General features: G+C 45.7%; 1 protein-coding gene across 4 annotated transcripts in view; it reads left to right on the top strand.

Moving 5' to 3' along the window:
- Positions 1-24,834, top strand: part of CDCA8 (cell division cycle associated 8) — a 58,825-nt gene that overhangs the window by 14,439 nt on the left and 19,552 nt on the right. For all 4 annotated transcript variants that reach the window (XM_073562415.1, XM_073562417.1, XM_073562416.1 and 1 more), the window contains 3 exons: positions 2,113-2,241; positions 17,499-17,539; positions 21,850-21,916. In XM_073562415.1, the coding sequence (XP_073418516.1) occupies positions 2,113-2,241; positions 17,499-17,539; positions 21,850-21,916 (237 nt within the window). The remainder of the gene's footprint in view (positions 1-2,112; positions 2,242-17,498; positions 17,540-21,849; positions 21,917-24,834) is intronic.

The raw sequence follows: 24,834 nt of genomic DNA, 5'->3' as shown, positions 1-24,834 counted from the left end.
ATTTTCAGGACGAAATTGAGTATTATCTGACAGAATTGCAGGGGTGTCAATACTTTTGGCCACAACTGTATCTATCTCAGTGACATCTATATATCTATGTATTCTGTGTATATATTCTTTCCTCTCCTTTTCTGTGGCCTCCCTGCTAACACCCTTGCATTTCTCCAGTCCATCCTTAAGGCTAAGTTCACACGTAGCGGAACTCTTGCGGAAATTAACGCGAGAGTTCCGGAATTCCATTTCGCGGGAAAATCACATTTTAAATTCCCACGATTTTCCCGCGGAAAAACTAGCATTTTGCAAGCGTAGTTAGCTTGCAGAATGCTAGCGTTTTCCAAGCGATCTGTAGCATCGCTTGGAGAACTGATTGACAGGTTGGTCACACTCGTCAAACATAGTGTTTGACGAGTGTGACCAACTTTTTACTACTGAGGCCGCCTATGCAGCATCAGTAGTAAAAGATAAAATGTAAAAAAAAAAAAAAAAAAATAAAGGTGTTATTCTTACCTTCCGACGTCCCGCGTAGCCTTCCAGCCTCTCTCCACGCTCACATTCACAGTAATCCTTTGCAAAAATGCCCGCGATGACGTCCTTTCTCGCGGGATCGCGACGTCTCGATAATGACCGCGAGAACGGACGTCATTGCGGGCATTTTCGCAAAGGATTACTGGGAACGAGAGCGTGGAGAGAGGCGTGAAGGCTGCGCGGGACGTCGGAAGGTGAGAATAACAATATTTTTTATTTTAAATTCTATTTTTTACAGGGATATGGTACCCAAAGCCCGGAGGACAGTCTCCTCTCCTCCGGACCGTGGGTACCATCCGCAATTGTTCTGCTTACTTTTCTCATGTTGTGCACAGCCACATGCGGGAAGTACACGGAACAATGCATTCCTATGGGTGCGGGATCACCGCGATTCCGCGAAATTAATGAGCATGCTGCGTTTTTTACTGCGAAGCGATTCCGCTGTGGTAAAAACCGCAGCATTAGCACAGCATTGCGGAATCCCATAGGAATGCATGGAATGCTTATTTTTCGCGGCAAAATCGCGCGGTTAAAACCGCCGCGGAAACGCGAAAAAAACGCCACGTGTGAACTCAGCCTAACTCTGCTGCCCGACTAATCATATCTCTTCACTGGCTCCCATTCCCTCAGCGTATCCAGTTCAAATTACGAATACTGACCTACAAGGCCATCTATAACCTGTCTCCCCATTATGTCTCTGAACTAATCTCCCAATACCTTCCCTCGCGTAATCTCCGGTCATCCCAAGACCTCCTTCTCTCCTCCACACTTATTCGCTCCTCACCCAACTGCCTCCAAGACTTCTCCCAAATAGCCCCCATCCTCTGGAATTCTTTGCCCCAACATGTCCGACTATCAACCACACTCGGATCCTTCAGACGGAACCTGAAAACCCACCTCTTCAAGAAAGCCTACAGGCTGCAATGACTCCACTACCTCCTCGCAACTACTGGAGCTACTGCCTCACCATCACTGGAGCTGCTGCAACCCCCCAACCTACTGTCTCCTTCCCCACCATCCTGTAGCATGTAAGCCCGAAAGGGCAGAGTCCTCTCTCCCCTCTGTATCAGTCTGTTATTGTTAGGTTGTTTACTGTAAGTGATATCTGTAATTTGTATGTAACCCCTTCTCATGTACAGCACCATGGAATCAATGGCGCTATATAAATAACCTGTCAGTGTGATTTTATTGTATGCCGCACATGAACGGCCGGCTTTTCAAAGGACACCGGTACGTAAAACTCGGATAGCACTCACATGGTCCGAGTGCTGTGCGAATTTTTTTTTTTACCTTCTTGCACCCATAGGCTTGCATTGATGAGTCTCGGTGACAATCACAGCATGCTGAGATTTTACACGCACCCTGGATACAGCTGAGAAAATGAACTCTGATGTGAGCTGCCCCATATATTAACACTGGTCCGAGTGCTATGCAATGTTTTCTTGCATAGCACTCGGCCATATTGTACGGTAGTGTGACCCCCGGTCTACAACTTATAATTGAAGAGGCTTCAGGAAAATGTGCTGCTCTAAATTTCCTAATTGGTCATTTCTGACAAAATATTCTGTTTTTGTTTTTTTCTTACAGTTAAGACGATAGAAGAAGAACTGAAAGCCGACATTGTGAGCACTCTGAAGGAAGTTGATGACTTGTACAATATTGAGATCATCAAGCTCCCTGTAGCTGTCAGAGAAATGCGCTGGCTTGATTTCTTCGGTGAGACCAAGTTATTGTGATTTATCTCACTTGATGTTCAGGCTTTGTGTGATTCTTGTTGGGGGAAGACTTTAACTATTGAGTCTCCTGAATCTAAATCATAGAAGTCTAACTATAAATTATAATTAATTCTCTACTGTAACTTTCTCAGAACTTCTTGTAAAAGCTGGTGATGTGATTGTATGTCATGCGGAACACTTTTATACTCTGGATTTGGATCTGGATTTTAGCCTTTGCTTTGTCATGACTTAAATCTATGATATTGGACAACACGGCATGGTATGCCCCCTGCATTGCTTGCCACAGTATCTCGTTCACCCTCCTTCTTTGCTCAAAGCATGTGAGTGGGATTTTCTAACCCTGATTGATCATACTATTAGAATCTGCAGTGTGTGTGTTTAGATGTGTTCATGTGAATGATGTGAGTACAGTATTTGTGTGTCAGGCCTGCTGTGGGATGGGTTTGCATACTGCTGTGTGTACTTGGTTTCTCGTTCGCCTTATTGGGGGACACAGAGACCATGGGTGTATGCTGCTGCCACTAGGAGGCTGACACTATGCACAAAAAAAGGTTAGCTCCTCCTCCGCAGTATACACCCCACCAACTGGCAGGAATTTCCCCAGTTTAGCTTAGTATCAGTAGGAGGTGGACACGGGTCTTTCATTAGACCCATATCTACCTCGTCGTGCGTCGTTCCTTTTCAGGGTCCCGGAGGGATACAGAGTGAATAGTCACATCTGTAGTCCCACAAGAGACTGAGTACGGCGTGTACTGCCACCCCGTATCCTCATAGCTCTCCGCAGCAGGACCAGGAGCTTTGCACAGGTGCGTGCCAGCTATATGGATGGTCCTTGCTCCCCCGCCTCCCACCCACTCGCCTACCAGAGCCTGTCGGTCGGACGAGGCGCGGACACTGGGAAAATAGACTCAGACAGCGTTGGATTTACAAGGTACCTTTATTGAAGACACCACTGGAGGATTCTTCGGAGCGGCACAGGGCAGTGCCGCAGGGTCCTCAGCTGCCTGCGCCTCCCGGCAGCCGCCGCACTTTCTGTTGCGCCACATGCCAGGCTGCGGCGCGGGCCTTGTCCCCGCCGCCGCCGCCCTCCTCATTCTATCCTGAGGGCTTTTTTTTTCGGGCGGCGGTTTCTTCTTGGGTGGCCGTGGCAGCGCTGCAGGACTTCCGCGCCGCCCCGCGCTGACAGGCGGCCGCCGATACTAATTTAGTCCCTGGCTTCATTTCGGGCCTACTCGGCCGTCGCGGCCACGCCCCCCGCCCTCTGTTATAGGCGGGCTGCTCTCCCGCCCGTTCTAGGACCACCCACCCCCCTAGTCTGTAGCTGGGCAGCGGGCGGTCTTCTCTCTGGGTCAGGCGGCTAGCTCCGCCCTTCTTCTTCTCTCCTTAACCGCGCTTTCCTTTTACCTCAGGCTGCCGCCATCTTTGCAGCCTGTCAGCCGGACGCCTTGGAAGACACCGGTCAGCGGAAAGGGGTTCCTCGTTATCTACTGCGGCCATGCATCTCAGACGAGCTGGGCACATCGCCTTTCGGGCCACCGGACTGTGAGTAGCTCTGCAACTGCAGACTGACACCCTCCTCTGCCTTCTTTCCCTCAACCTTCCGGCATCTCCTCGGGGTTCTTTCTCCCGGAACGTGCCCGTCCGCCAGCACAGAGAACTTTCCCACTCCCCTCGGTTTAGACTGCAATTCAGCCCGATGCCGTCCAGGAACCATCTATTGCGCCACATGAGTGTGGACCCCCCATTCCTGGCTAGGCCTCTTTATCACAATCAGTGGCGGACCTCACCAGGGTGTCTGTCCCTAGTGGCCGTTCTTGATAAGTTGCCCCTGGACACTTCCGCAAGGTCCAGCAGGTCGCAAGGGGTTCCATCTGAGCCAGCCAGCAGAAGCCGCAAAAGACCCAGGCAGGATCTCCGGCCGGAATCCTCTCCTGGCCTGGTCTCTCCACATTGTCCTTCCCAGCAGTCGCCTTCCCGTGCCTCCTCACCCGAGTCAGGTGAAGCGTTCTCGAATGCGTCATCCGAAGAGATTTTAGAGCTGGATTCGGACCAGGACGCGGACATGAAGGTTTCGGTACAGAACCTCATTGCTGCGATTTACCACACCTTCGAAATACAGACTCCCCTGCGAAACGCTCGGATCAGGAGGTTTCGTTCAGACGGGCAGTAACACCTTCCAGAGTCTTCACCTCCCACTCTGAGTTTGGCAAGATGCTTACCAGGGAGAGAGAGAAAATCTGACCAGACGCTTTCAAAGAGGGAAGCGTCTCGGCGTGCTCTATCCATTTTCAAAAGAGCTCACCGACAACTGGTCGGCTTCCTCCTCTGTAGACGCTCCCGTGTCCAGACTATCTTATCAACACGGTCCTTCCGATTTCAGGTGTGACGTCGCTAAAGGATTCTAATGGCAGAATTATAGAATCCCTAGCAAAGTCAGTATTCGAAGCGGCGGCGCTAAGCCCAGCCTTTGCTTCATCTTGGGTAGCAAAGGCCATAGCTACTTAGGCAGAGGATCTCCGCAAGGGCATCCTAGATAAAGCCCAACCGGAGCAATCGGCCAAACTGGCTAACTAGATCTCCCATGCAGGGGATTATCTGCTCTCTGCCTCCTTGGATGCCGCGTCTTGGGCGGCTCAGACGTCCAGCAACGTGATGACAATCCGGCGTACAATTTGGCTCAAGGCTTGGCAGGCGGATTTGTCTTCAAAGAGTCCCTTACCAATCTGCCTTTTCAGGGAGCGCGTCTCTTTGGATCCCAGCTGGACCAGATTATTAGGGACACCACTGGAGGCACAAGTTCCCTCCTTCCTCAGTCCAAGCCATGTAGGCCTCCGCTAAGGCGTCGGTTTCGGCCCTTTCGGTCTACCAACAGAGGCCGCAGGCACGCCAGGATAGAAAGAAGGTCTCCTTCAGACCCACTCCCTCCTAGCGATCTCACTCATCCCAGGGCAGATCCTCCAGGTCCAGATCTGGTTGGTCCACAGCAGCATGACTATCAAGGAAGTCCTGAGGGTCCTTCCCAACTGGGCGGTCGACTCCTTTTCTACAGAGACGTCTGGCTTGCCTCAGTAGAGGACGCTTGGGTCAGGGAAGTTGTATCCCCAGGATACAAGATAGTTTGTTTCTCGTCCCCGGGATCGTTTCTTCGAGTCCATCCAAAAGACCCTGCCTTAGTCCGGGTTTCTTCGCATCCATCACCTCTCTCCTCAGTTCCGGGGTGATTTTGTCCGCTCCCGAATCAGAACGTTTCACAGGGTTTTATTCAAACCTGTTTGTAGTGTGGAAAAAAGATGGTGCAGTTCGTCCCATCCTGGATCTCAAGTTACTGAACAACAGGGTCCGATTGCGTCATTTCAGGATGGAGTCTCTTCGGTCGGTAATCGCTTCCATGCAGGCGCAGGAGTTCATGTGTTCAATAGACATTCAAGATGCCTATCTACATGTTCCCATCTTTCCCGGGCATCAGAGATTCCTGTGTTTTGCGATTCACCAGGACCACTACCAGTTCGTTGCACTGCCGTTTCGGTCTCGCCACCGCACCCAGAGTTTTTACAAAGATCATGGCGGCGTTGATGGCCTTGTTGAGGATGAGAGGTCTCGTTCTTTTTCCGTACCTCGACGACATTCTGATCAAAGCTCCGTCTTTTCACCAGGCTCGCCAAAATCTTACCATCGTCCTCTACAGGGCTGTGGAGTCGGTAATCCAAACCTGCGACTCCGACTCCTCAATTTCCCTTACACCGACTCCAACTCCACGACTCCGACTCCCACACATATTGCTTATATTTAAGTGAAAAATTTATTGTAGTACAATGTGAACCTCAGACATTTAATCATTTTTATGATCCAATAATCAAGATATTTAGATAGAACAGAATATATATTGGTGTACTACCCGGTTTTCATTCTTTTTGGTACAGATACGATATGGATAGACAGATATGGATAAATGGATAGAGCAGATTTCTAATCTGCTTTTGCTATTGAAAACATTATCTATGAGCTCAAAAACCTTTCAGGTGATGCGGTTTTTTGAAAAGATGATCAGCTTTTGCAGCTGAAAAACGTATCCTCAAAAAACACAGGAAAAACGCTGTGTGTGAATGTAGCCTTAGATCAGGAATATAACAGCCATTTATAGGACATTTCATAACTTTCCCAAACTCCTATGAAAAAATATTCAGCACATCCTGCATTGAATTACTGTACCCAATTTATTATATATTTTAGGAGTCAGAGTCGGTCCATTTTATACCGACTCCGACTCCACCAAAATGAGCTCCGACTCCGACTCCACGACTCCGACTCCACAGCCCTGGTCCTCTACACCCTGTCCAATTTTGGGTGGCTCGTCAACAAAAAGAAGTCCTGCCTTGTTCCGACACAACGTCTGGTGTTTCTGGGCCTATTGTTCGACACTCGTCGATCGACGGTTTTTCTCCCAGAGGAGAAGATAGTTTCTCTGCAGCGAGATGTACGGTCGCTGCAGATCACACGACTTCCATCTCTCCGAACAACCATGAAAGTTCTAGGAAGGATGGTGGCGTTGACAGAAGCGATTCCCTTTGCTCAATTTCACTCCAGACCCCTCCAACAGGCCATCCTGTCTCGGTGGAACAGGTCTGTTCTTTCCCTGGATCGTCCAATTTGCCTTTCATACCAGGTCAGGCAGTCCCTCATTTGGTGGCGGACGTCACCTCTCATTGCCCTAGGACGGTCATTCCTTCTCATTCACTGGCAGATTGTGACAACGGATGCCAGCCTCCTCGGCTGGGGGGGCAATTTTTCGCAATCACACTGTTCAGGGTCGGTGGTCGAATAGAGACAGCTCTGCCGATCAACGTCATCGAGATACGGGCGATCTATCTGTCTCTCGTTCACTGGGAGAGACTTCTCAGGGGCCTGCCAATCCATATTCAGACAGACTGCCACAGCGGTGGCAGATATCAACCACCAGTGGGGGACACGGAGTGCCTCAGCCCTAGCGAGACAGGGCAGATCTGCGGTCTCAGGGCCCGATTTGCCACCTCAATTCTCGGCCGCCCAATTTGACGGCGTGGCTATTGAGTCCAAGGTTTTGAAGCGATCAGGTTATTCATACCATGATCTGGGCCAGAAAGCCTATTTCACTTGGTGTGAGGCCAATAACATTCCGCCCATGTCATTTTCTCCCCTTTCTGTTCTGGCGTTTCTTCAGGCAGGCCTTGATGCGGGCCTTGCCCTCAGCTCTTTAAAAGGTCAAGTCTCGGCGCTATCCATTTTGTTCCAGAACACACTGGCCTCCCGTCCTCGGGTCAAGACCTTCCTTCAGGGAGTGGCTCATGCGGCTCCTCCTACCGTGCGCCCGTACATCCATTGGATCTTAATCTGGTTCTCGAGGTTCTGCAAGGTCCTCCCTTTGAACCTCTCAGGGAAGTTTCCCTATCCTTTCATGGAAAGTAGCCTTCCTAGTAGCCGTCACCTCCATCCGGCGCGTGTCGGATTTGGCAGCCATTTCTTGTCGTTCCCTTTTCTTGGTGCTCCACCAGGACAAGGTAGTTCTACGGACTCCGCCTTCTTTCCTTCCTAAGGTGGTGTCCACTTTCCACCTGGATGAGGATATTGTTCTCCCGTCCTTTGTCCGGGTCCAACTCACCCTCGGGAGCGCTCCTTGAACAAGCTGGACTTGGTCAGGGCAAAGAAGGTCTACCTAGCTAGAACGACTCGTTTGAGGGAGTCAGACTCTCTTTTCATCATTCCAGATGGGGCGCGGAAAGGTCAGCCAGCCTCCAAAGCTACTATTGCTCGCTGGATCAGGTCGGCAATTTTGGAGGCCTACCGGATCAAGCATCGAGTGGCCCCTCAGGGAATTAGAGCTCACTCTACCCGGGCAGTGGGTGCCTCCTGGGCGGTGCGCCACAGAGCTTCCGCGCTGCAACTTTGCAAAGCTGCAACCTGGTCATCTGTTCACACGTTTGTGACATTCTAGAAGGTCCACACCTACGCTTCGGCGGAGGCCAGCCTAGGTAGAAGGATCCTGCAGGCAGCGGTGGTGAGTCCACTGGCCTGATGGAAGTTTGTTTCCCACCCCAGAGACTGCTTTGGGACGTCCCATGGTCTCTGTGTCCCCCAATAAGGCGAACGAGAAAACAGGATTTTTGGGTTGCTTACCGTAAAATCTGTTTCTCGGAGCCTTCATTGGGGGACACAGCACCCTCCCATGTTCTACAACTCCTGTTCTTATGTTGTTGGTTATGTACAGTTGAGTTGTCTGTTCTGTTTCAATCTATTCTGTTACTTCTCCTACTGCTTTCTCACTAACTGAGGAAATTCCTGCCGGTTGGTGGGGTGTATACTGCGGAGGAGGAGCTAACCTTTTTTTGTGCATAGTGTCAGCCTCCTAGTGGCAGCAGCATACACCCATGGTCTCTGTGTCCCCCAATGAAGGCTCCGAGAAACAGATTTTACGGTAAGCAACCCAAAAATCCTGTTTTTGTAGCCTACCTTAATCATTAGGTATTGTACAGGTATACAGTGCAATGTAAATGATGAAGAGGCCCCAGCACTTGGCTAATCACCATGTCCCTTTCACATAGCTGATTGGCACAGATATCGAGCATTAAACCCCACAAACCTGATGGCCAACCCTTACTATCATTATCACGCAGATAAATGGAGTGGTGGTCGACCATGTACTGATACTTCATTCTTATAGGAGTGCCTAAGACCAGGCAAGTGCAGCAGTAGGCAGTCTCCGGCGTTAAAAGGGAATCTGTCAACACGATTCTACACCTCATTACTTATATGTGCATGTAGCACTTTGAAAGACAAGTCCATCAATATCTTTACATGGCCTGCCCATTCCTCCATTACTGAGAAATTGGTGTTTCATTTGATATACAAATGAAGCTGGAGGACTATGGTTGATCTGAAGGGAATAGAGCTTGAGCAACAGAAGCTTCCGATCTACCACGGTCCTTCAGCTTCATTTGTATATTAATTCAAACACTGATTTCTCAGTAACATATGTAAGAATGGACTGGATATTTAAAGATATTGCTGGACTTGAATTTCAAAGCTACTTGTACATGTAAATGGTTTTGGGAGTGAAATCCTGCTGACAAATTTCCTTTTAAGAGTAAATGGAATTGCCTCGCTCGTGATCGATCAGCCTGGGCTCTTCAGAGTCCTGGTTCTTGGGATCGTTGTGGAGCCATGGCGGTTGGACTCTCAGCAATCGGAAAGTTATACTCTATCCTGTTGATGGGGGGGATCATTTTTAAACTGGAGAGTACTCCTTTAAGATCCATTTACACTGCATGATTATAGTGAACAAGCGTTAACTAATCTGTACAGTGTAAGCAGGGTGCCGGTCATCTGATGACCAAACCAAACACTCGTTCATCTGGAGAAATGTACAGTACCTTTCGTGCTGCACAACAGATCGGTTTTGGCAGTACATCGTTCGGCAGTACATCGTTCTGTGTAAACATATTATTAAACAGCTGCCATTCGTTGCTGCAGGTTGGATTGCTAGAAACCCACCTATAGGTGCCTTGATGATTCTGACATACTTATTCACATGTTACGATATCACATTAGGGGTTGTCCCTTAAACCGCCTATTTCACCAATTCCCCACTAATTACAGGAATGAGTGTTCTAAATTTCCCTGTGTGGATGGGCGTTAGGCTCTCCCAAGCTTACTACAGTTGAATTCTCACATTCAGCCTTGTTTTCTGGATCAGTGTATGTTTTAATTGCTTGGTTTCCAGTGATCATACTTTTATCTCTTCTGATGCCTGACTGTTTAAACCTTTCCCGACTTGCGCCATACTAGTAACTGCTCTGCGGTAGGTGTGTTCCCGCATACAGCGGTACTAGTACGGCACACCGGATCGCGTGGCCTCACGCTGAGTGCCACAGCGATCGGATGCAGGTGTCAGCTGTGTGTCACAGCTGACACCCCGCAGCAATGACAACGATTGGTGCTAGCACCAATCGCGGGCATTTAACTCCTCTGATGCCGCTGTCAATAGTAACAGCAGCATAGAGAAGCATCGTGCGGGGATGAAGAAAATTTTTTTTTTTCCATTAATTACATTTATGTAAATCAATAAAAGTACACATATTTGGGATCACTGTGTCCGTAACAACCCGCTCTGTATCACTTTCCCACTAGGTAACCCCTTCAGTGAACACAAAAATAAACGAGGCAAAAAACAATGCTTCATCATCATACCGCTGAACAAAAAGTGCAATAACGCGATCAAAAAGACGTATATAAATAAAAATGGTACCGCTGAAAATGTCCTCTTGTCCCACAAAAAACGAGATGCCATACAGCTCCATCAGCGAAAGTTATAGCTCTCAGAATAAAGCGATTCAAAAATAATTATTTTTTCTATAGAATAGTTTTTTGTGTAAAAGCGCCAAAACATAACAAAAGCTATAAATGAGGTATCGCGGTAATCGTACTGATCCGAAGAATAAAACCGCTTTATCAATTTTACTACACACGGAACGGTATAACAAAACAAAGAGCAATTCCTGAATTGCTGGTTTTTGTTAATTCTGTCCCCCAAAAATTGGAATAGAAAGCGATCAAAGAATGTCATGTGCCCGAAAATGGTACCAATAAAAACGTCAGCTCGTCCCTCAAAAAAAACAAGCCCTCACATGACTGTCGGCCGAAATATGGAAAAATTATAGCTCTCAAAATGTGGTGATGCAAAAACTATTTTTTGCAATGAAAAGCGTCTTTTAGTGTGTGACAGCTGCCAAACATAAAAACCCGATATAAATCTGGTATCGCTGTAATTGCACCGACCCAAAGAATAAAGTCGCCTAATCACTTATACTGCACGAGGAACGGCATAAAAATAAAACAGATTGTTCACCTGCTGTGGACTTTTTTTTCATTCTGCCTCACAAAGATCGCAGTATGGCTCGGCGCACATTTATCTTGCAATCTGCTCTGAGTGCTTACACCGGGATTTCTGTGTAAATCTCTGAAATACGTGATTCATACGGAGCCCCCGGCAGAAGATTCCCTATAATGAGGCAGATGGAGTCACGGTGGACGCCGTAGGACCTGAGATCCAGTGGTGTCCGTCTTTTTAGGATTCCTGTCGGCCACAGTTTTGTGCACTTCTGAAAGGGACATCGCTGAACAGAGGCCAGACGGAGTCCAGAGTAACTCTGCAGCCTCATTCATAGTGAATGGATCCATTGGGAGTTTCATCTGAATCACGTTATTCAGAAATTTAGGTGGAAACCTCAAAGTGGTCAGTGTTGAGCATCGGATAAATGTGATCCCTAACATGTAAAATGTTCCCAATAAAAGCTTCCCCTTAATACACAAAAAAAGCAAGTCTCCACTCAGGTCCACCATCTGTTAACGGAAATATAGGAGCTTCCACCTTACTGGTAGCACAAAGGCTCTGTATATGCTAAATGGCTTCACGCTCAATAAGGCTAAGTGCCCACGTTGCAGAAATGTCCGCAGCATTTCCGCAACTCCCTGCTTCGGGTAAAACGCATGCGGAATTTGCATGCATTTTCCCGAAAAACACAAGTGTTTTGCAAGCGTATTTAGCTTTCAGAATGCTTGCACTTTTCCCAGCGATTTGAAGCAACGCTTGGAAAAGTGATTGACAGGTTGGTCACACTTGTCAAGCATAGTGCTTGACAAGTGGGACCAACTTTTTACTATTGATCCTGCCTATGCAGCATCAATAGTAAAAGAATGTTAAAAATAATAAAAAATTGTGATATATACTTGCTCTCGGTCGGCCCCCGGAATCCTCCCACCCCCTCATTGGCGCTGCCGGCAACTTCCGTTCCCAGGGATGCATTGCGCGAATGACCTCTGATGACGTGGCGGTCTCGACCGCTACGTCATCAGAGGTCATTCGCACAATGCATCCCTGGGAACGGAAGTTGCCGCCAACACCTCTGACAGCCGGGAGGATTCCGGGGGAGGGCGACGGAGGATAAGTATATCCCTATTTATTTTTTTGATTATTTTTAACAGGAATATGGTACCCAGGGCATGGAGGAAAGTCTTCTCTCCTCCAGACTCTGGGTACCATCCACACATGTAGCGCTCACTTTATGCATGGTGGGCATAGCCACTTGCGTAAAGTGAGCGTTTCAATGCAATCCTATGGCAGCGGAATTGCCGCGATTCCGCAGAAATAATGAACATGCTGCAGATTTTACCGCTATGCGATTCCGCAGCGGAAAAATCTGCAGCATGGGCACAGCAACTGCGGAATCCCATTGGATTGCATGGGGATGCGTTTTTTAAGCGTTTCCGCTGCAGAAAAGCGCGGCGGAAACCAGGGCTGTGGAGTCGGAGTCGTGGAGTCGGAGTTAGTTTTGGTTGGAGTCGGTAGAAATGTACCGACTCCAGCTTTAAAAAAAAATGTATTAATATTTCATAATTGAACTTTCATATGAATTTTATAAATGTTACTCAAATATATATGTTCTATCAAACTATGAACAACAGTGATAAGCAGTTCTGCTGGAGATAGAGACATTTCTTACTACTTGTGTGTCACTGTTCTCCACTGCCCTTATCTAATCTTATACTTGGTTAACCTCATGCTGCCCCAACCCCCCTACTTACAATGTATGAAACTGAAAGTGAAAATGTGTTGCAAATTCTTAGTAGTAAAGCTCCTCCTCTAGACTAGATCATACTAGGTGTGCGTCTTCCAAGCATCTCACAGCTGCCTGCTACTCAGAAGAGGAAGACTGTAAGAAGTATTATCCTTTCAACAAACTTTGCATCAGTTAACTGTGAGTACATGAGGAATAATAACAGTATTACTGACCACTATATCAGTTGTACGACCTGGCAATAATTTTGTACAATTGTTTTTAGGAAAAACAATTGTCATTTGGATTGTGAATGCAGAATTAAAAACCTGAGAATGTCAAAGAAGCATCACATTAAATCAGCTGTATTTGAACATTTCACCATCACTCAAGATAGAAAACATTGTCTGTCAGTGTATGACAAATGATCCAGACGAAAACAAATGCTGTGAAGCCAAGATGAGTGCATATTCAGGCAAAGATAAAAATGCTCCTACCAGAGCGTCTAATCTAAAGAGACATTTACAGCGCTTTCATCCAGAAGTACTGAAAGCAGTGGATGAGAAAGACTGCATCCAAACCAATGAACCAGTGCCCAGCTCTTCCAGCCAAACAAAGGAGCAGAGAACTTTGCAGCAATCAGTTGCAAGATATTTTGTCAGTGACAGTTACTGTGACAATGACAGTAGATACATTTAAAAAACAGATCATAGAGCTTGTTGTAAAGGATAGTGTGCCTATTTCATTATTTTCACGACCAGCTTTTATGTGTCTGAATGGGGAAATAGCCCGCAAGCTTGGTGTTTCTCTGGAGAGAGAGAGTATTAGAAAATTAGTAATCGAGGAAGCTTTTAAACAAAAGGAAGAACTTAAAAAAAAAAAACTCAAGGGACGCTTTCTGTTTCTTAAAATGGATGCCTGCACACGTCACAGAGTGAACTATTTTGCCATCAATGTCCGATTTGTTTGTGACAAAAATGAAATAGTTACCAAGACATTGGCAGTAAAAGACACCAAAGCTCATCACACCAGTGAGTTTCTCCAGGTCTTAGTGGAAAAGGTTCTGCAAGACTATGAACTTAAAGAGAGCAAGTTCTTTCTGTCGTAACTGACAATGCTTCAAATATGATAAGTACTATTAAGCTAATGAATGAGAGTAATGATGGTGACCAGCAGCTAGAAGAACATTCTGGGTCCACAGACACAGAAATGTTTGAAATAGAGGAACACAGTATTGTAACTGAGGAGCAAACTGAAGTTGCTTCAGATGAACAGCAACATGATAGTTTAGATGATCTTGTTGAAACTGTGTCAATATGTTCTTTCATTCATCACATGCGCTGTGTTGTGCATACGCTACAGCTGGCTATAAGAGACAGCCTGCAAGAAGGACATGCTGCTGCACTGATTGGCAAGGTGAGAAAATTGGCTACTGTTGCCAGAACCCCTAAAGTTGACTCAATTTTGAAGAGACGTGCTGGAAAAGGGGCAATTATTGATCAAGCCACACGATGGGGCAGTACTTACTTAATGATTCAGTGCTTGGTTGAACTGAAAACCTTTCTTGTAGACCTGGCTAACCCTCAACTGACACTATATGAAAGTCAGTGGAATCAGGTGACTGAGCTGGAAAAATTGCACTAAATTCCACTGTTTAGGCTCTTCAGGCAGGGGCTCTCCAAACGTGACATGGCATCTGCTAATTATTCCAGCACATTTTACATTCAATAAGTCAAATGGCGCTCCTTCCCTTCCAAGCCCTGCCGTGCACCCAAACAGTTGTTTTCCTCCACATATGGGGTATCTACGCACTTAGGAGAAAATGAACATCAGATTGTTTGGAGCAATTTCTCTTGTTACCCTTATGAAAATACAAAATGTGGAGTTAGAAAAGATTTATCTGGGAAAAATGTTCTCCCCCCCCCCCCCCCCAAGACTTAATGTTATAAACTTCTGTGAAGCACTTGAGGGGGTTCAAGGTGCTCAATACACATCTAGGTAAGTTCCCTAAGGGATCTAGTTTCCAAAATGGTGTCACTTGTGGGGGGTTTAGGCACATCAGTGGCTCTCCAAATACGACATGGCTAATTATGCTAGCAAATTTTACTGTCAAAAAGTGAAATGATGCTCCTTCCCTTCCGAGCCCTGCTGTGTGCCCAAACAGTAGATATTCCCCACATATGGGGTATTGGCGTGCTCAGGAGAAACTGCACAATTAAATGTATGTTCATTTTCTCCTGTTACCCTTGCAAAACTAAAAAAAAATTGTCTAAAGGAAGATTTTTGTGAAAGAAAAGTAAATGTTTTTTTCCTTGCACATTCCAAAAATTCATGTGACGCACCTGAAGGGTTAATAAACTTCTTGAATGTGGTTTTGAGTGCCTTGAGGGGTGCAGTTTTTAGAATGGTGACATATTGGGATATTTTCTGTCATATACACTACCGTTCAAAAGTTTGGGGTCACCCATACAATTTTGTGTTTTCCATGAAAACTCATACTTTTATTAATCAAATAAGTTGCCAAATGAATTTAAAATCTAGTCCAGACATTGACAAGGTTCGAAAAAAAGATTTTTTTTATCAAATAATTTTCTCCTTCAAACTTTGCTTTCGTCAAAGAATTCTCCCTTTGCAGCAATTCCAGCATTGCAGACCTTTGGCATTCTAGCAGTTAATTTTCTGAGGTAATCTGGAGAAATGTCACCCCATGCTTCCAGAAGCCCCTCCCACAAGTTGGTTTGGCTTGATAGGCACTTTTTGCGTACCATACGGTCATGATGCTCCTACAACAGCTCAATGGGGTTGAGATCTGGTGACTGCGCTGACCACTCCATTACAGATTGAATACCAGCTGCCTTGCTTCTTCCCTTAATAGTTCTTGCATACTTTGGAGGTGTGCTTTGGGTCATTGTCCTGTTGTAGGATGAAATTGGCTCCAATCAAGCGCTGTCCACAGGGTATGGCATTGCAAAATGGAGTGATAGCCTTCCTTATTCAAAATCCCTTTTACCTTGTACAAATCTCCCACTTTACCAGCACCAAAGCAACCCCATACCATCACATTACTTCCACCATGCTTGACAGATGGCGTCAGGCACTCTTCCAGCATGTTATCAGTTCTGCGTCTCACAAATGTTCTTCTGTGTTATCCAAACACCTCAAACTTGGATTCGTCTGTCCATAACACTTTTTCCAATCGTCCAATGTCTGTGTTCTTTTGCCCATATTAATCTTTTCCTTTTATTAGCCAGTCTCAGATATGGCTTTTTCTTTGCCACCTCTGCCCTGAAGGCCAGCATCCCGGAGTCACCTCGTCACTGTAGACGTTGACACTGGTGTTTTGCGTGTACTATTTAATGAAGCTGCCAGTTGAGGACCTGTGAAGCGTCAATTTCTCAAACTACAGACTCTAATGTACTTGTCTTGTTGCTCAGTTGTGCAGCGGGGCCTCCCACTTCTCTTTCTACTCTGGTTGTAGCCTGTTTGTGCTCTTCTCTGAAGGGAGTAGTACACACACTATTGTAGGAAGTCTTCAGTTTCTTGGCAATTTCTTGAATGGAATAGCCTTCATTTCTAAGAACAAGAATAGACTGTCGAGTTTCACATGAAAGTTCTTTTTTTCTGGCCATTTTGAGAGTTTAATGGAACCAACAAATGTAATGTCCCAGATTCTCAACTAGCTCAGAAGGTCAGGTTTATAGCTTCTCTTATCAGCCAAACTGTTTTCAGCTGTGCTAACATACTTGCACAAGGGTTTTCAAGGGTATTCTAACCATCCATTAGCCTTCTTACACAGTTAGCAAACACAAAGTTCCATAAGAACACTGGAGTGATGGTTGTTGGAAATGGGCCTCTATACACCTATGAACATATTGCATTACAAACCAGACGTTTGCAGCTAGAATAGTCATTTACCACATTAACAATGTATAGTGTATTTCTGAATCATTTGTTAGCTTCATTGGAAAAACCTGTGCTTTTCTTTAAAAATTAAGGACATTTCTAAGTGACCCTAAACTTTTGAACGGTAGTGTAGGCCCCTCAAAATGTGAGGTGGTCCCTTAAAACAAAGGTTTTGCAAATTTTATTGTAAAAATGAGAAATCGATGGTCAACTTTTAATCCTTATAACCGCCTAAAAAAAAAAAAAATTGTTTCCAAAATTGTGCTGATGTAAAGTAGACATGTGGGAAATGTTAATTACCTATTTTGTGTGATATTACTCTGATTTAAGGGCACAAAAATTAAAAATTTGAAAATTGTGAAATTTTCAAAATTTTTGTCAAATTTCCATTTTTTTTTTTTTTTTTAACTAACGCAAATCATACCAAAGAAATGTTACCACTATCATGAAGTACAATGTCACAAGCAAACAACCTCAGAATCAGCGGGATTCGTTGAAGCGTTTTAGAGTTATTACCTCATAAAGTGACAGTGGTCAGAATTGTAAAAATTGGCCCGGTCAGGAAGGTCAAAACAGGCTTCGGGATGAAGGCGTTAAAGGACAACCCATTTACACACCAGAGCCACACTCTTGCCCATATAGTTCTATACTTGTTAGGCATCCTGTGATAAAGCTTAGTAAGAAAGTGTTTACCCTGCTTTTCTAATGTGTCATTAACGTTTACTTTTTTTTTTTTTTCCCTCCTCAGCAAAAGGAGGCAGCATAAAGGCTTTAAAGGCAGCTACAATGGTGAGTGAAATGCAGAATCTGCAACTGAGACATGACTTGTGATTTCTTTCTTGCTTCACCCAGTGGGTGAATACAGTACAGCAGATTGGTATGCTGCCATGCTTTATTTTATACTGGTATATTGTCACTACCAGTTCTTGGGTATAATTTGAATGTTTATAGCTTGGCATGAGAATGGCTCTATAGAATGAAGGCTATGACTTAAGCCAGATGCTGGCCATTACTGCTGATTGTAAATGTAAAAGTTAGATCTTCATTATGGATGTATCAAGGCCAGGTAGTACTGGGTTAAATTGTAGCACTGCAGGTTTTAATTAGATGCTCCTGGATAGCTTTAACTAGAAGCAAGGGTCTGTGATAACTAGAGGTGTGTCAGTCTGCTGAATGAAGCAGACAAGTGTGCTGAAGCTGGTGAGTGTCCAGCCAAAATGTAAGCTGTAGCTGAGACAAGCCAGTCTCTTTCTGAATGGACACTGCACGGGTCTGCTAGGAAAACTGAGCAGTCTCTGTATTGGAGATGTAGAATGTGTGGAAGCTGCAGCCTGTTAATTGTGAGCAGTGCCTGGAGTTGAATACTTCTGTGTGGCACTGGAAGCTGCTGGAGCTTGGGCTGAAGGGGATACCGAGAATGGTGGGATTGGGCCTCTTATGTGTACGATTTCTGCTCTGGGAGAAAGTACTGTAATCTGTTCGAGTGAGAAGACATTGACAATGTGTCACTGCTGAATAAACTGTTTATTTGTGGTGATATCTTTGTGCCCATAAGAGGCTGCTTTTGGTTTTGAATCCCTTGGAGTTTTATGAAAGCAATGAAACTGCATCTGTTTGGACTAAACTGCTTTGCCTGTTTGAACAATACCTTGTGCCTACAAAAAGTATGCGTAAAATATATATTTGTGTGCGTGTGTGTGTGTGTGTATGTATATATTTATCCACTCTCATTTTTTGTTCTTTTTTGACTATCAATAGTTTTTCTCCTTCGCCACATTGGGAGACACAGGACCATGGCTGTTATGCTGCTGCCACTAGGAGGACACTAAGGCCTGTTTCACAAATCAGTTTTTTTCGTCAGTTAAAATCCGTTAAAATGGCAGACAGCGGATCTGTTCCTATACTGAACACAACGTTTGGCACCGGACCGTTGTTTTAATGGATCCGGCGAAGGAAGAATTTTAAAGGGAGAGAATTTTTTTTTAAACGCCAGAACTGAGTTTAGGGTTAAATTTCCGACACAGGCATTTCTCCCAGGCATGCGCAATAGAAAATGCGGATCCGGCCGGGGAAAAAACGTTTCATTGTCCGTCCTGTCCGCTCAGTGGACGGCAAAATCTTGGCGGATCCATAAAAAACCAGATCGAACGGATGACCACTGCATCTCCACTGTCAGAAAGTGGATGATGGAAGGAGGCGAATGGGCCCTCTCCACCTCCCTATCAAAGGGATGGCAGATTGAGGGAGATCTGCGCGGCCAGCACACCTGCTTATCCGGCTCTGCTACATCTGGCCAGTAAGTAAGCGCAGTGTCCTTGGTCGGCAGGTGGGCCCCTTCCTAGGCGCAAAGATGGTCCTGGGCCACCCGGGAGGATGGGTGTCCTGTCGGCGTTCTCATCGCGTGCTTGCCGTCTCAAATCTAGTCTCCGGCTTCTGGCCAGACTAGGCCTAGCTCCACCCACCAGGCGCTTCTCGCTCTGGACAATAAGTGCCACGGCCGATTCCCGGCTCTCTGGCCTGGCTCCACCCACATTTTCTGGCGCTTCTCATTCTTCACGAGAAGCGCCGACTTATTCCCGGGGGACAATCACTTCTGCCTTCACCGCACTGCAACTGCATGTGTGGCTACAGCAGAGGGATGCCGGGGACGCACCTTATACACCGCAAGGCGGATTACTATCTCCGGTGGCACGGACACAGGACCTGGGTAAGCTGGACACAGCACTTAACCCCTTCACTGCAGTAGTCTCTTAGCAGCATTTACAGGCCAATATGTCTGTCAAAGGCATCTAAGAAGGCTAATAAAACACACAGCGGTGTATGCCTCATGTACCACATGTATTGCACCACTACCACGGGGACACTGTATTTCACTCTGTGTGGCCTGTGACCCTTCATGCGCACAGGTGCCCTCTGCTAATGCTGACCCTAGTGGACCTAGCCCCCCTGAGTGAGCCACGTCTTTGGCACAGTCCATGGCTTCCATGGCTAAAGCTATAGAATCTTTCCGTGATTCCTCCTCAAGCCAGGGCATCAGTTTGTCTTGCGTGGAAAACCCCTCAGCCATGCGAGAGTCTTCCTCAGACAGGGGCTGGACAACAGCAGAAGACGTTCAATCTTCTAGGAAACGTCCCCATAGCGCGTCACCCCAGGCATTCTGGTGGCTTGTCGTCCGCAAGCTCTGTTTCCTGCTCCCAGGGGTTCGCAGCGAACACGACTCGGAATATGAGTCAGATGTGGCTGTAGACCCGGACTCGCAAGAGTACCAGGAGTTACTAGATTCTCTCATTGAAGCGGTCAGTAAGGATCTGAGAGTAGACGAAGAGCCCGGTACTAGTCCGGATCACGCTGTGTCCTTTAAAAGGACCAAACGCCCTCACAGGGTGTTTGCTAACCACCCTGAGTTTACGGACATTGTTCAGAGGCATACACGTCACCCAGACAAGCGATTTACAGGGCGAAACATGGTACCCCTTTGCTCCTACTCTTAAGAAAGCTCGGACTGAGTCCCCTGCAGTGGATCCGCCTATATCACGTCTCGCTTCCAAAACTCTCTTTGACGGCTTGTCTATTGAAAACCCCACTGATAGACAGATTGATAAGCTCGGTCTGTCTTTGAAGCCGCCGGCGCGGCACTTATCCCATCCTTTGCTGCAACATGGGTAGCCAGAGCTATGGTGGCCTGGGCAGAAGCTCTGACTAAGACCAGCCGAGACAATAACCTGCATCCCAAGGCGATCAGTCTCAATTACCAGATTGCCTGGGTCGGGGATTACATGCCTCGCTAGATGCAGTTAACTGTGCCGTGTTAGCAGCCGCAAATGCCATTACTATCAGGAGAGCATTATGGCTCTGAGAGTGGCAAGCAGATTCCGCTTCCAAAAAATCTTTAACTTCCCTGCCTTACCACAGCGAACGATTGTTCGGGGGACACAGCACCTACCCTGTAAGACTGTTGGCTTGTGGTTGTTCTTTGGTTTTGACATGTTGCATTTTTGTGTTACTTACGAGCTCCTACTGCTTTGGTACCGGACTGGTTCAGGTTAGAGCCAGCAGAGAGTGTATACTGCAGAGGAGTTAATTTGTTTCTATGATTGATTAGTGTCCTCCTAGTGGCAGCAGCGTAACACCCATGGTCTTGTGTCCCCCAATGAGCGGCTCGGAGAAAAGGATTTTACAGTGAGTACACACAAATCCCTGTTTTTCCAATATTCTGCATAACCACCCAGTTTTGCTATTCAGGACTGTGGGATGATAGTGAAACAAAATACTCCAAGGGCTACCTGAAGTTAGGCACACTGTTATAATTGTGTAGCTTGCCATGTTCTTGTCACCATAGTTGTGCTAGATGTGCCATCTCTCTCATATGGTACTGTATTTCCCAGCTTGCCCAGCAGGATTGCTCCACTAGATGCACATACCTAGCACTGTCATGTCTCAGGACGGTGGCAGCACTGAATGCCCTTACAGTGAGCTCTTGTACACTCTTACTAGCCAGTGACGGAAATGTCATGCTCCGTTTTAGTATCTTCTGACTTCTCCATTTGTATGAATAGAAGTGGGTAGCAGCTTGTGCTCGCCTCCCTTGCAGGCTTTTACAAAGTACTGTATTAAGTAACTGGAAATAGTTTGACAATAATTAAGGATGCTGCCAGCCAATTATCAGCTATTATGATGGGGCGAGCTAATTTTACTTATAATGGATATAATGTTCCTTGGCACGCTCAGGCCAGATCTTAAGTTATAATGTAACTGCCCTAAAAGCTATTACAATCACACATTACTTGTCTGAAGTAATTAGCGTTCTTTAGATAAACCTGTTATCCTTTCATTGTAGAATGTTGTGTTCGCCAGGCATAGCCAATTAAATGTCTTTTCATTGGACTCTAAATTGAGGTTTTGTGTGAGAGTTATTGTGATTAAAGCCCTTGAAGTGTAGGTTATTTTCAGTGTTTACAGCAGTATTGTGTGTCTGAGGGTTAAAGCTTGCTGTATAGCGAGTCTGTTAGGTTTAGGGGTCAAAACGTTCAGCAGGGTAAATCTAATAAATGGCTGCGATAAAAATGCTCAATTGTTTTATCATGGTCTGTTTGCATCAGGTGAATGCGGACATGGAGCAAGCAACATCAAGCGTTTCTCAAACTCCTTTTAAGCCAGCCAGAAAAGGTCAGTATATCCTTCCAATCTGTGCAGGAATACATTATTAGAATATTGACCCGTCCTACCATGTGTATGACAAATGGTAAAAAGGGGGTTATCACAGAATATTGATTGTTCCATGCCTAATGACCTTACTTTTGTGTGCTGGTCCTCCGGTTTCAAAACTGATCATCCTTCGAGCAGTCATAGAAGTGGGTAGTCCTCAATTACTGGCTTAGCCAGAGAAACTACTTCTCCCAGAGAAGCTAATGATCCCCTGAGAAAGCACGGTGTGACTTATGCCGCATTCACATGAGTGTGTCACGGTTCAAGCATGGACTGTGTTGCACAGGCTGGCCGTGGGTCTCCTGAATTCAACTGCCTTATATACAGCCTGTTAGATTGTCACGTTTCCGTCAGAGATCCATGGATAGGCCGCATATCACAGACCATATAACATGACACACTGTTGTGTGAATGCGGAATTATTCTTTGCATGCTCGTCTCATGCAGTGAAACCAGACGTGCATTGTCTTGCTACAAAGGAAGAAAGAGCTGTTATAGAAACATGTGGCCCTGATACAATATTGCATTTGAACCTTTTTTTGTGTAGTTTTTTTTTTTTTGCTCCAATTTCTCTGTTTAACTGCACCTATTTTAGGTGAATTTTTTTAAATTTGACTCTTTTAAAGCAGATAAAATTTTTAACTACATGTACTCGAATATCCCACTAGAATGAATTTATTTTTTAAAGGAAACCGGTCATGTCCCAAAACGCAATTAACCTGCAAAAATGTGAATATTATGCAGGTTAATAGTGTTCTGAAGGTGTCTGGCTGCTGCACTGAGAGTGCAGCTACTGGGAGGAAAGTAACTACAGTATATTCCTCCCTGCAGCCTTCAACTTTCAGTCTTGGAGATTCGGCTTCAGTCACTGCTCAGTACATAATGAGCAGTGGCTGTAACCACACCCCGTCCCTGTCTGATAGCTGGCTCTACAGTGCCTCAGTATAGAGTCGGTTCTCTATAACAATGCTGGGGCAATGTTATAACCCCTGCTCACTACAAGTGTTTCTCACTAAATTGGAGTATTAAAAAGTTAATTTATTTCAGTTCTTCAGTACAAAAAAGTGAAACTCATATATTATATAGAGTCATTACAAACAGAGTGATCTATTTCAAGTGTTTATTTCTGTTAATGTTGATGATTATGGCTTACAGCCAATAAAAGCCCAAAAGTCATTATCTCAGTAAATTAGAATAATTAACAAAAAACAGCTGCAAAGGCTTCATAAGCATTTTAAAAGGTCCCTTAGTCCGTTTCAGTAGCCTCCACAATCATGGGGAAGACTGCTGACTTGACAGATGGCCAGAAGGCAGTCATTGACACACTCCACAAGGAGGGTAAGCCACAAAAGGTCATTGCTAAAGAAGCTGGCTGTTCACAGAGTGCTGTATCCAATCATATTAATGGAAAATTGAGTAGAAGGAAAAAGTGTGGTAGAAAAAGGTGCACAAGTAATCTGGATAACCACAACCTTGAAAGCATTCTTGAAAAAAGGCTGTTCAAACATTTGGGGGGGATTCACAAGGAGTGGACTGCTGATGGAGTCATTACTTCAAGAGTCACCACACAGACATATCCAGGACATGGGCTACAAGTGTCGCATTCCTTGTGTCAAGCCACTCATGACCAATAGACAACAGCAGAAGCGTCTTACCAGGACCAAGGAGAAAAAGAACTGGACTGTTGATCAGTGGTCCAAGGTGGTGTTTTAAGGTGAAAGTAAATTTTGCATTTCATTTGGAAATCAAGGTCCCAGAGTCTGGAGCAAGAGCGGGCAGGCCACTATCCAAGCTGCTTGAGGTCTAGTGTAAAGTTTCCACGATCAGTGATGGTTTGTGAGCCAAAAGTACCTATACCTGGTTTAAAAAAAGATATCCGTCTGCTTGATTGGCCAGCAAACTCACCTGACTTTAACCCCATAGAGAATCTATGGGTTATTGTCAATAGGAAGATGAGACACCAGACCCAATAATGCAGATGAGCTGAAGGCTGCTATCACAGAAACCTGGTCTTCCATAACACCTCAGCAGTGCCACAGGCTGATCGCCTCCATGCCCCACGCCGCATTGATGCAGTAATTGAGGAGCCCCAACCAAGTATTGAGTGCATTTACTGAACATACATTTCAGTAGGCCAACATTTTGGATTTTAAAATCATTTTTCAAGCTGGTGGTTATAAAGTATTCTAACCCCTTAATGTCCAATGACGGACACAGTCCGTCATCAGACATCTCCCCTGCTTTGATGAGGGCTCCGGAGCTGAGCCCGAATCAAAGCTGGGACATGTCAGCTGTTATGAACAGCTGACATGTGCCCGCAATAGGCGCGAGCGGAATCGCCGTCCGCCCCATGCCTATTAACTAGTTAAATCCCGCTGTCAAAGCTGACAGCGGGCGTTTAAATAGCATTTCTGGCCGCCGGGCTGGAAATGACCTCATCGCCGACCCCCGTCACGTGATCGGGGGTCGGCGTCATGTTGCCTGGACAACCAGAGGTCTCTATGAGAGCACAGCAGTAAATCTGCTACATATGGGCGATCTGCTCATCGCCCATATGTAGCAGAGCTGATCGGGCTGCGCAAGCTTCTAGCCTCCTATGGAGGCTATTGAAGCATGCCAAAAGTAAAAAAAAAAAAAAAGAAAAAAAAAACCTAAAAAGTTCAAATCACCCCACTTTCGCCCCAATCAAAATAAAAAAAAAATCCCACATACACATATTAGGTATCACCGCGTTCAGAATCGCCCGATCTATCAATAAAAAAAAGGCATTAACCCGATCGCTAAACGGCGTAGCAAGAAAAAAATTCAAGACGCCAGAATTACGTTTTTTTGGTCGCCAAGACATTGCATTAAAATGCAATAACGGGCGATCAAAAGAA

Source organism: Dendrobates tinctorius, unplaced genomic scaffold, assembly GCF_039654945.1.
Source record: "Dendrobates tinctorius isolate UK_male_01 unplaced genomic scaffold, ASM3965494v1 ptg000015l, whole genome shotgun sequence".
NCBI lineage: Eukaryota > Metazoa > Chordata > Amphibia > Anura > Dendrobatidae > Dendrobates > Dendrobates tinctorius.
The sequence above is the reverse complement of the archived record's forward strand: the minus strand, read 5'-3'. Positions and strand labels throughout refer to the sequence as shown.